Consider the following 11,503-nt stretch of genomic DNA (forward strand, 5'->3'; position numbering starts at 1 on the left):
GTGTGTGTGTGTGTGCACGCTAAAATGGTTTTAAAGTGATCTGTGTTTTACTTCCCAGCATGCTGGACTCACACATGGCAGCACAGCGGTAATGATCCGAGACCACATTCGAGGTTAAATAGTTTATTGGAATTGGAGAATCATGCCAGTTCGGTTTATTCAGTTTGAAAAGTGCAAAAACGACCAGCAGAGTATAAACACCGGCTAACAAGTTCTGAAGTGCAAAACAATTCACCACAAACATGGATATATATATATATTGCAGTCAATGACTGCATGACTTATAAAAAAAGTTCCACATACAATATTTAGCTTTACTTTCATTTGCATTTTACAGGCTCATAAATATGTGATCAAAAAAGCCAAAACATACATTTTACCACAGGATTTACCATCATTTGCATACATCAATTGAACCATACATTTTAATAAGTGATGATTTGACATTTACAGTTATGACAGATATTCTAAGGCAAGGCCATTGGCCTTTGAGTCGAGTAAGACCCCTAACCCACTTACCCTTAGTGGAGGAGTTCATTTCTACTTATGTAGTGATACAAATGTCAGCTTTTAGCCTAAGGTTTGTGACTAATGTCAACAGGAGATAATCCGAGGAAGGAGGGTGGATAAACAACGGCTCACAGTATGCAATACCAGCTGCAGCAGGTCGTCGGTCTGGCTACTTTTTAGCAAAGCTTTGAGTAAGAGAACAGTGTGGCCCCATAGGTGGTTGAAATCGTCCCCATCGGGGGCAAGTGTGAGAGATACCGCTTCAGGACTGAGGTGCAGCAGCCCGTGCCGGCTCTTCAACCATCGGCAGACTGAAGACGGAGCTGATAAGATCATAGAGGCTGTTTGAGATCTGTAGGCTGACGTTAGCGCTGTGAAGAGACGAAGCCCCTTCCATCTGGGCCATCTCATGAAAGTGTCGACAGATCAAAGGGACCACCTACAAGGACACATTGATACATTTTAGAGCTCTTAAAAAAAATGCACAACTGAAGGGAGATTATCTCAAATACTGCATCGAGGTGAAGGTCAGGGAGAATAGGAAAGAGGATAACCTTGACTACGATGAGCTTCTTCTCCAAAGGCTTTCCGTCGGGGAACTTCTCTCCAAAGCACATGTTGATGGTGTAATCAGGAGAGCCGCCGTTGTTCTCTTTAAACTGCTTCAGTTCTGAAACACAACCCAATGTATTACTTTCACAGTGCAAAGTTATGTTGTCTGCACATTAAATGTAATAGTAAAAAAATGATATGTAACAAGTCACAATTGTGTTCAAATGAGCAAGAGATCCACACCTACCATTTACATACTTCTCAAAGCTGAGGAGCTCCACCATGGTGTTCTGGGGCAGCTTGCTTGGGTCTGGGTGAGCCACACTGGGGTCACTGGTGCTGGCAAACACGTGGCACCTGTCCTGCCTCCAGGCATAGATACCAGTGTCCCGTACCTCCAGGAACAGACCCCTCTCGATGCTGTCAAGGATGCGGTTGGTAAACTCAACCTGTTGTACAGAATGTTGTGATTAGAAAAACTTTGACATTAAAAAAAAAAAGCTTTGGCACACTGAGGATGTTTATTGTCTCTAAACTTGTGGGAACATTCCACCCTAAATATTCGCTATTTCTTTCTCCTGATGGATTTCTATATTTCAAGCTGTTCAAAGTGTGGAGGGTCAAAAGAAGCTCTTGGGCTAACACAAAATCAAATTTCTGACTTCAAGCTGATCAGAGTTCTTTGTAGAGGAGCAAACGATACACTTATTAGACCCCTTTTTTTCTAAGCAGAAGTGTTTTGAAACTTAATGCTCAAATGAACACGCTGCATGGTGAAGATGCGAGCTTTTCTTAAGAATAAAATGAGACTGGCACATGTTACAATCACTTAAATGTACCCTGTGGAGTTTCTGACCACTAGCAGTGCTAAAGAGCAATGTTTCTATGAGTGGGTCTCCAGTTTTGTTGGTTCTCGTGCATGTTGTGCCAAAAGGTTCACACTATCCCACGAGTGGTGGTAACACAAAGAAAAGCAGTAATGTGCCAGCAAAGGCAGTGAAGAGGAAGACTGCCAGGAAACAATGCACATTTTTAGATAAGCATAATGTTTTATGAGGAAGGAAATGCTTTCACCGTGTTTTTTGTAAAAAAAAAAAGTTAACTGCAGGAAATATTCTTCATGAAATAAGCCAAAGAAAGTGAGATAAACTGCTGAAAGGTGTTTTTTTTATTCAGTAGTTTATGGAGGGTTTTTCTTAAATTAGGTCACACAAAATGTCCAGCTGATCACGTACCTGTTTGTGGTCCAGCAGACTGTCTGTTGAGGGAAAGCAGATATGATGGACATTGGGCCCCGGGGCCTCCTGCTGGTAGTGGAGCTGGAGAAGGGCGGTGGTCAATGTGACCTTTAGCATTTCCCTTTTCCTGTAGTGGATAGAGATCTCCAGGTCATATATACTTGGCTGCTGCAGAGGTGAACTTAGGACTTGTGGAGGATTCACTGTAAAATAACAACAACAAAAACATGATCACTTATTTACAGGTAATCGATTGGAAGCATTTCTTTCCAGTGGAGCGTTTCAATAAAGGAATTTGATTTAATTTGGCTGAACGTACCCTCACAGTAAGAAGGCTGATCTGGTAAAGGCTGTGGGTGGTTCTCAGCGGCCACAGGGTAGCTTACAGGGACAGCCGGGTTGTGCTGACCGTAGTCTTCTGTCCACAGCTGCTCCTCTATTAAAAGGCAATAAAAAGCAGGTTAAAGAACATTAAACCTCATTATAAACCATGGAAAATCATAATCAGGTAGAGAGGATGTTGTGCCATAACGTTTATGGTATTTCCCTTTGCATAAAACACTGTACCTGATGTCTGGTTACCAAGGTCCAAGGCCATGAAATTGTTCAGTAGATTATGCTGTTTGGAGAAAAAAAAAAAGAAGGCATAAAGCATAAAAATCTTTGTGATATGAAACCAATTAACAGAGAAGTGAAAGTGCGCTCTAGGCAATACGGCACCTCGCTGCCTGAGGGGAAGTACTGGATGGGGGAGTTGTAGATATCTGGAGTCATCACAGAATCCTCCTGGGAGTCTTGTGTTGGCAGACTTTCATAGTTGTCTGCAGACAAAGGAAAACAGACGCACTTTCATTTGCGTTCAACTTCAAAAAAACGGTGGAAGTAGAAGGCTCGGTTTAAGTGACTATCGTCTTACACTCGGTGTTGATAATCTCATAGATTTTATGAGGGTCGTCCGAATTCTTGGAATTGTCCCTTGTCATCTTGAAGCGCACGGAGAGGTTGTTCAGAGCGCATCGGAAGTTGGTTTTCCACCTGGCCTTGTCGTTGGGGAACTCGTTGATTTTTCCACTTGCTACCGCCCATGCCTGTGAACCAGGAGAAGTTTAAATACACTCTGCAGTCCACATGTACACAAAAAGGGGATGTCCTGCCATTAAGAAAAAAGACGCCGTACAGGCATCTGCTATCACTCTCAAACTATAATAGAGTTGTTCTAATCACTTCCACTGTGGTACTGATACTGTGCTTCCACTTTGACTCAAGAGAAGTGGAAGTGCCACTTGTAACTGCTACGCTATAAATGCCCCGGTCATCACCTGCCATACTTAATTAAGCACTGTGCCAGGAATGACGTGAAGGAATCTCTAATGACATGTCAGTCACTTTCTTCAAAAACTGCTTATGAGGAACATTTTATGGCACAATATCATACTTCAAAAAAAACATACAGTATTACTACAGTTGTGTCAGACAGATGTCAACAAAGCAATCAACTAGTACAGCAGTGGAGTTTAATAGAGGCAGTTGAACCTACCCGGAATATTTTAATGTCTTCATCGTTGCAGTCCTTCCTGGAGTTGTGCTTCCAGGGGACTCTGAACTTGTTTTGGCTCTCATAGCGGAGGCCCGTGTACTGGCCCGTCCCAACCTGCTCTATGAGCCAGCTGGCAAACTGAGGCTTGGGAGGGCTGAGAGGTAAACATGACAGTCAGTCAACTACCCACAGACACTACACACACTGTAATCCTCAACATGCACACACTAGACTTATTCAGCAAATTATACAAAAGGAATTTTTATTAATCTACACAGCAGGTTTCACAGTGAATTGACTACTTCATAATGTAATCCACTCACAACAAAACAAAGTAAGAAACACAATGATACTGTCCTACATAGGCGAGTGTGTTTGTCTCCCTACCTTTGCATTTCTCAGTAGATGTGCTGCTCTGACACAGCTGTTGATGTGGATCCTCGCTGCACCTTTGCTGCAGTTATAGCAGCAACATCAGTGAGGCTTCGTCGTCTCCTTCCCCCCCCCCCCCCCCCCAGGGGGGAGGGCACTACTCTTTCGGCATTTCCGAGGAGCGCGAGGGTGAGTTTGATTCACGGAGAAGCGAGACGTTGCCTCCTCCTCCGAGCATTTAAACAGTCACTAAGCAGCTCACGGTGGAGAAATCAAACACACCCTCTGCAGACAGGATGTGGAGACGTGGTTGGAAAAGTGGAATTGCTGCCATTAGCGATCGAAAGTGAAAGAAGTTTTTTCCTGTTAATCTCTTTTCTTGCGTCACCACTTTTCATCATTTTACCTCCCAAAATAATGTTTCCGCGTAGGCGTTTTTCGCCCACTACTGTTTTATTGTCTTATTGAGGCTACGGTAAAAGAGGCTATGGAGTGTGGAAATGTCAGCTACAACGTGCAACATGTTTCTCAACACATAACGCTACATAAAGTACAAAATGATGAGACAGTAATTGCTGGTGTCCGCCGCAATGCTGCTGGGACGTCAGGTGTGTTTGTGTGACCTACATGCTCGGGCCAGAGGGACACTACAAGGATATTTGTGCATAATGTTGCCCGTCCCGTGTTTAAGATTAGAACTAATATATGAACTCATCAAATAAGTAAATTGCTTTTGGTTCTTTCTATACTTAACCTTGTTTTTGAGTGATACCAACTGTATAGCCTATTGTTAAAAACTGGAAACCGAGCTAGGTGGGCTAATACTCCTTAGCATTCATCATTTTTTAGGTTAATTAGGAAATGGACCCAAAGACTTCTAGACACAGCTGCTCTACTTCTGCAGTCTGTAGTATACAGAGTGCTGCAGGAATGAGTCCTCAAACCAAGGAGAGTTAAAAGAGGAGATGTCACGCCTCGCATCATTGGGGTACAAACAATACATGCACAGTAACATCTAGTCTGCATTTAGCTCACCGGCTGGTGCACGAGCGTACCCAAAATCAGGCCAAGCGCAGCCAAAGAGCCCTTGAGTGGACACCATCCCTTTATTTCTAGTGCTGTCTGCCGTAACCCTCCAACATGGCAGCACCAGTTACACTTTGCATGTGCCATTCCCCTTAGCGCTAGACTGTAGCAGTACCACTGTTTATTATGCCAGAAAAAAATCATCCGGTTGCATCTTGCAGTATGTAAGCCAGCATGCTTTTGTGTGTATTGTGACCCTCAGTCCCCTGCGCAGCAGATATATCAGCATGAGGGGTCAAAGTTCAAAGTAAAAACAGACGATTGCTAACGAGTGGCTAAATGAGACACCGAAACGCCATGATGCAGAAAAATTTTCCCATGTGGCCCTAATCCTTTTCAGCAGGTATAGCCCATGTGACGCTAAATTATGACGTCATAACTGACATAGATTATAAAATAGTTCACCAGATATTTCAAATGCTATGCCACCTTACAACATGCCAGTGCATTTCTCATATAGCTATGATGATAAGATTTAAGATCCACCAAATATTTTGCAAGTAGTTTCATTTCAGATGACGTGTCAGTTAATACGCAGAGGCATTTAGCTCCACCTGCTCTGACCTGCAGGCTGCTTTTGGAGAGGTATTGCTCACTTAGATAGCGACGCATGAAACCAGCCCTGTTCCAGTGAATCTAGACAAAGGAATCCACCGGGGAGTGGACTGCAGCTTGTAACAAATGAGCAGTGTATTCAAGTGTAATGTGGCACTTTCAGAGTGAGAATCCTGCAGGTGTGCGGTTGTGTCATGTGTTTGAATGAGACAGAATATTAATAACCAGACAGTGAGTGAGAGTACAGTGGGCACTCCCTTGTTTCCATGACATACATTTTGATCCACAGTATATTATTAAAGAACACTACAATTATACTACTAGTCCTCCTTTCTAGCATCAGCGTTTTCTAACTTCACTGCATAAGAAAAGTACAACTGGGAATTATTTATTTTCTTCACCCCCTTCTGGAGTCTTATCCAATATTTTACTCGCAAACACAGTACAGAAGGTCAGGTGCTGTGTGTTGCATTAGTGTGCATGCTAAGCCTACTTCTCTTTACTTGCTTCGAGGGAAGATCGCTTTATATTGTCTGGCCGTTTCCTGACCGCAGACTGCGTTAGTGGTGAACTAAGGCATCATAACGCTTATATCACTGGTTTAAGAAATGTGGCTAACACGGCTACAGCCCAGCACACATGTGTCAGGAATAGAGAAGCGATACATATTCTAATGGTGCACTTCCCCTTTCCTGCTCGTTGGAAATACTGCTTAGTCCTTTTAGAAGACCGGTTATTGAAAGACCACATAGATGGCTCACATCCTATTTTACACTTTTATTCACGATGCAAAATCAATATCATAAGTGTGTTGTTCTGTAAACGGAAATATTGAATATTTTGTGGCCGATCTTGTGACAGAAAGGTCCACTGTTTTGATCTGAGCACATTTCCTAGTCTCGTTGTGTGACGCCACAGTGAGTTGCGAGTGAGATGTCAGGCCCTTATTTTGCCAGCACAGACGCAGGTGTAGACATGATTCTTCGGATGAGGAACTTATATTATGCAGGCACAATTATTGTTACATGTTTGATGTACTGGGAAATTAGCTGGATTTTCAATTGTCTCTCCTCTTCCATGTCTCTCTCTCTCTTTATCTTGCTGTCTATCTCCCTATCTCGGTAGCGCTGGCACACAGAAGGATGCACACACTTCACCACCCTTATCTCTCTCTATCACCTGTGTGTGTAATATATGAGTCACTGTTGACTTGAGGCATTGTTTTTATAAGAAAAAACAAACTTCAGAAATGTTGAGTGTTGTGACACTGGAGTTTCATAAAACCTGCTGAGTAACACAGACGTCAGCATAAATTGGTGGGTGTGTGTGTGTGTGTGTGTATTTCTGTGAGGAGGCTAGACTGAGAGAAAAACAATAGGATAGGAATTTGACCATATATCAAATGTTATTGTATTTTATTATATATATATATGCATATTTCTAAATATTTGTGACTATTATTTAATGTAACATTAATTTAGTATGCACACAATTGTTTGTTCATCTCATTCCAGATTGGTTTGCCCAACTTTATACTTCACATCTCCCCAGACTGTCCATGACTCATTGTTGGCGAACTGAAAACACTTCCAACATGTTGTGGCGAACCATTTCTGAGTGCTTCGTGTGTCTTCGGGTTGCTGTCCTCCTAAAGGTCCAATGACCTTTGACTGATACATTTCTCCGACTCAGGAGTTTTGCTAGAAAACGCCTGTTTTGAATTTCACAATGTTTGATATCCCTAAAAAGCACCATTTCAGGAAGTGAATCTTTCTCTGCCGGTTCCAACAAATCCACAACTGAAATTGACAGTTTTTCTTGATACTGCCGCAAATTAATTTTACAGTAAGTCATTTTGGTTCAGAAATGTTCCTAATAATTGTTACATGAAAGCACAACAAAGCCTTTGTCACAGGTTATCATAGCACATATTATTATGACATTGACAGGTTTATTAGGCACCGGTTCAGATGTAGTGTCAGGGGAGGTGCCATTTCAAGGTACAGAGGCTCTTTAAATAATTAACCTGTGCTGAATGAGCTAGTGCGTAACACAGGGTTTTCACTTGTATTTTCACTCAGCGCCCTCTGCTGTCGGCCGGGCAGAGGGGCGAGAGAAAGGGGAAATTATAAGAGTTTGAAAGTGTGGATTACAATGCAAAGCACAAGCATGAAACGGCACACAGCAGGCCAATGCAAGTCTATATTACTGCACAGTTGAATAATAGTACCACACACACACACACACACACACACACACACACACACACACACACACATACACACACACAGCCATGAACATAGAAAAAGATGATGATAATGAATGGAGATGTTCTCTGCAGAAGAGCGTCTTGGTCATATATTGACTGAGTATAACATGGTCACAGTCTTTGTGTTGTAATGTTGAATTTAATAAAAGTCAGATTTAATTCAAGTTTGAAGAAAAATGCTCTGAAAATGTCCATATCAATACGTTTTGCCATGAATCATGCGCTTGCGTATCTCAAAGTGAAAGAGCTTCACCTTCAAATATATTGACTAAGATATTCAGAAGGAAAGCAGATGGTGCGAGCTGTGTGATTTGGGTGCAACGTGCAGTTCCATTTTCTTTTGCATTGTGCTAGATGATTTAGGAGTGTCTCTTATATACAGAGTGTACAGTTGATCAAACATTGGAGTGACTGTTTAACATTGACGGGTGTAACTTTGCTCACTATCACTTAAAAGCTTGGAAAAGAAGGCAAAATGAATTATTAATTCAGTATTTACTCTGGTTTCTCCAGTATTATTCAGTTACAAGTTTTGTCAATTCAGTTTTGTCAATAATTGATACATATTGTTGTGGACAATGGGTTATCTGATTGTGAAAGTGTTTTCTCGCTTTTTGGACTTTTTGGTAAATGATGGTATGTTGTCTTGTTGGCGTAGTTCCTAGTTCATGTTTTGCCGCCAGAGGCCGCAAGTGTCCCACCTTTATTATACGGGTAACGGTCTCTTCATCACCCAGACTTCTTCGCTGCTAGAATTTGCTGGTAAGGAGACTTTGTCATGTACGAAGCGAATTTCAAAGGTATTTTGACAATGCTGAATAAAGCCAAATCTGTTTGAAACAAATACTGGGACTTAGGTCGACAGAAAGGCGAAACTTGGCGGATGACGAAGCCGTTGTTTAACTGTCCAGTCAAATGTGGTGCTGAAATACCGCAGTCGTGCACGTGTACTTCGAGTTGGGTTTGGCTTTTTACCAAACTTTGTGGTTTACGCATATAACACGAATAAAAAAAATAAATGTTGCATTGAGATGGGAGTTGTATTGAATTTAACAAGACTTTCCACCTGTCAAGCAAGTGACAACAGAGTGGACCTGCAGAGCACTGAGTTGAGATGTAACTGTAACATGGGCTTTCGGACGCCTACACGTCATAAAAAGTGTTTACTTTTACATTTATCGCGTCCTTACGAGCTTTATAATTGCCAATTATTGTGCTCAGAGACACGCTTGCAATTTATTTAGCTCTGTAAAGCTGTAGCCTAGATACACGGGAGAGCGTCCTTGGTATTTGTGTTGTAAAGAGCTGGAGGAGAAAGATGGCCGGGGGTGGTGTGGGGGGGGGGGGGGGGGGGACTGATAATTTGAAGACTTGCCAGGGGTACATTGTCAAATTCAAAAGGCATTTCAAAGAACCAAACCATTCACTTTTTTATTTTCTCTTCTTTTTTCCCTCCTGTCTCTGTCTTTTTTTTCCGCCTTTCTTTCTCTTTGCACGGTTGCAGGCCGTTTGAATCGACCAATGGGCCTTCAAGTTAGGGACATTGGAATGTAAATGAGCTCAGCGCGTGCTCCCGGCGCAGTGAAAGCTCGGGATTGTTTATTGAGCTCCCGGAGCCACGCGCCTGGCCCGGGGGAGTCGGCGTGCAGAAGAATCACACAGCGGGGGCGGGGCCTCGCGACGAAGCGTGCGTCTCCCAAAAAAAAAAAAGGGGGTGGGTGGGGTGTGTGTTGGGGCGCGTGTTGAAAAAGAGGAGTGCTGCCAAAGTTTGGGTCAGATCGGCTCGTGGAGTAAGCAGTCAAGAGAGACTTGGACTAGAGTTAGCCACACGGTCCCCACGCGAAGGACACGAGAGCTGTACACTGCCAACCCCTTCCGCCTCTTCTTGTCCCACTGTTAGAGGCTGCACTCGCCCTCTGCATCCATCACTTCGGAAGAACTGTCAGCGAGATGGAAACGACAACCATCACCACCACGCAGACTGCATTCACCTTTGGATTTACTGAAAGACACGCCAGCATCAGCCTGCACGCCCCGGCCCAGGACTGCACTGCCCCCGCCGCGCACCCCAACGACAACGCGGCCGGCTTCCAAAGTAAAACCAAGGTGCTGAAGAGACAGCGCTCCAGCTCGCCCGAGCTCCTGCGCTGCAAGCGGCGCCTGAGCTTCAACGGCCTCGGCTACTCCATCCCTCAGCAGCAGCCCGTGGCCGTGGCCCGGCGGAACGAAAGAGAGAGGAACCGGGTGAAGCAAGTCAACATGGGTTTCCAGACGCTGCGACAGCACGTGCCGAACGGCGCCGCCAACAAGAAGATGAGCAAAGTGGAGACCCTGCGGTCCGCGGTGGAGTACATCAGGGCTTTACAGCAACTTCTGGACGAACATGACGCGGTGTCGGCTGCTTTCCAGTCCGGGTTGCCATCCCCGACACTCTCCAACAGCTACTCCGCCGACCCAGAGTCGCCTCACTCCACCTACTCATCGGACGAGGGCAGTTATGAGCCTCTGAGCTCCGAGGAGCAGGAGCTGTTGGACTTTACGACCTGGTTTGACCGGTACTGAGACTGACAGCATCCGAACCAGCTGCGCCTGTGCGTAAAAGCAGCTGCTTTCTTTCAGAAAACGCTGACAAAGACTTGGTAAACGGCATCAGATCAGTCTCGCTCTGATGCTTGAAAGTGATCTGTTGCCTCCCTCCCTCGCCCGGGCTGCCTCTACAGGGGCAAAGCAATAGTGAGAGAGAGAGAGAGAGAGAGAGAGAGAGAGAGAGAGAGAGAGAGAGAGAGAGAGAGAGCAAGAGAGAGCGACAGCGTGTGCGCGAGAGAGAGGGAGCCTATAAGTGCCCACACGAAGGAGGGAGTTGGACTCGGTGTCACGTCGACGCGTGGAAGTAAAGAACTGTTGATGTTATGTTTGAATAAGTGCAATTAAGACGTGACACATCAGGTTCTGCAAAGACGGCGCTGCAGTTCCAGAGGACTTGTCTGATGAGTGCATCATCAGAGCAGGAGTGCCTTCCTCGGCTGCCACGTCCGTTGGAAGACAAAAACAAAGAGGATGCGTCGACAGACTGTTTCGTGGTGTACATTGTTTCCTCCCCTTTCATAACAAAAATTGTATCATACAGCGAACTGTTTTAACATGAAGAGATATTTTTGTACATGAGTCAAACAAACAATGTTCTTGAACAACAGCCACTGCCACTTTTCCTGACAGTGTTGTGAGAGCCAGCTGTCAGTGAGGCAGTGAGTTGGCATGTATGAGTTGTGTGACTGGAAAGCAATATCAAGGCTACCTGTGACAGATTATTTTTTTTCTTTTAATAGGTGGTAAGGAGACCTTTATCAATGTATGCACTTGTTCTCCGTGTCCCGTCGCCTACAA

At 44.2% G+C, this 11,503-nt stretch overlaps 2 protein-coding genes across 3 annotated transcripts; one reads left to right on the top strand and one right to left on the bottom strand.

The window, feature by feature from the left end:
• Nucleotides 1–107: 107 nt before the first annotated feature.
• irf7 (interferon regulatory factor 7) lies at nt 108–4,383 on the bottom strand. 2 transcript variants are annotated; one of them, XM_076088847.1, is made up of 10 exons: nt 4,225–4,382; nt 3,838–3,991; nt 3,217–3,388; nt 3,021–3,121; nt 2,868–2,919; nt 2,620–2,736; nt 2,298–2,503; nt 1,310–1,511; nt 1,065–1,180; nt 108–949 (listed from the first exon to the last, which is right to left on the bottom strand). In XM_076088847.1, the coding sequence occupies exons 1-10, from the start codon at nt 4,230–4,232 to the stop codon at nt 773–775; spliced, it is 1,305 nt and encodes a 434-aa protein (XP_075944962.1). In that variant the 5' UTR covers nt 4,233–4,382; the 3' UTR covers nt 108–772. The 2 variants fall into 2 exon arrangements, 1 of the variants encoding a protein (XP_075944962.1); XR_012953349.1 differs by having other exon boundaries at nt 810–949; nt 1,321–1,511; nt 4,225–4,383.
• Nucleotides 4,384–6,282: 1,899 nt separating this feature from the next.
• On the top strand, nt 6,283–10,920 carry ascl1b (achaete-scute family bHLH transcription factor 1b). The gene has a single exon (XM_076088848.1). It carries the CDS (start codon nt 10,070–10,072, stop codon nt 10,679–10,681), a length of 612 nt encoding a protein of 203 aa, XP_075944963.1. The 5' UTR covers nt 6,283–10,069; the 3' UTR covers nt 10,682–10,920.
• Nucleotides 10,921–11,503: the final 583 nt, after the last annotated feature.

The sequence above is a fragment of the Anarhichas minor genome, unplaced genomic scaffold, assembly GCF_050575085.1.
Source record: "Anarhichas minor isolate MPS153535 unplaced genomic scaffold, ASM5057508v1 ptg000011l, whole genome shotgun sequence".
In the NCBI taxonomy this organism is placed as follows: Eukaryota; Metazoa; Chordata; class Actinopteri; order Perciformes; family Anarhichadidae; genus Anarhichas; species Anarhichas minor.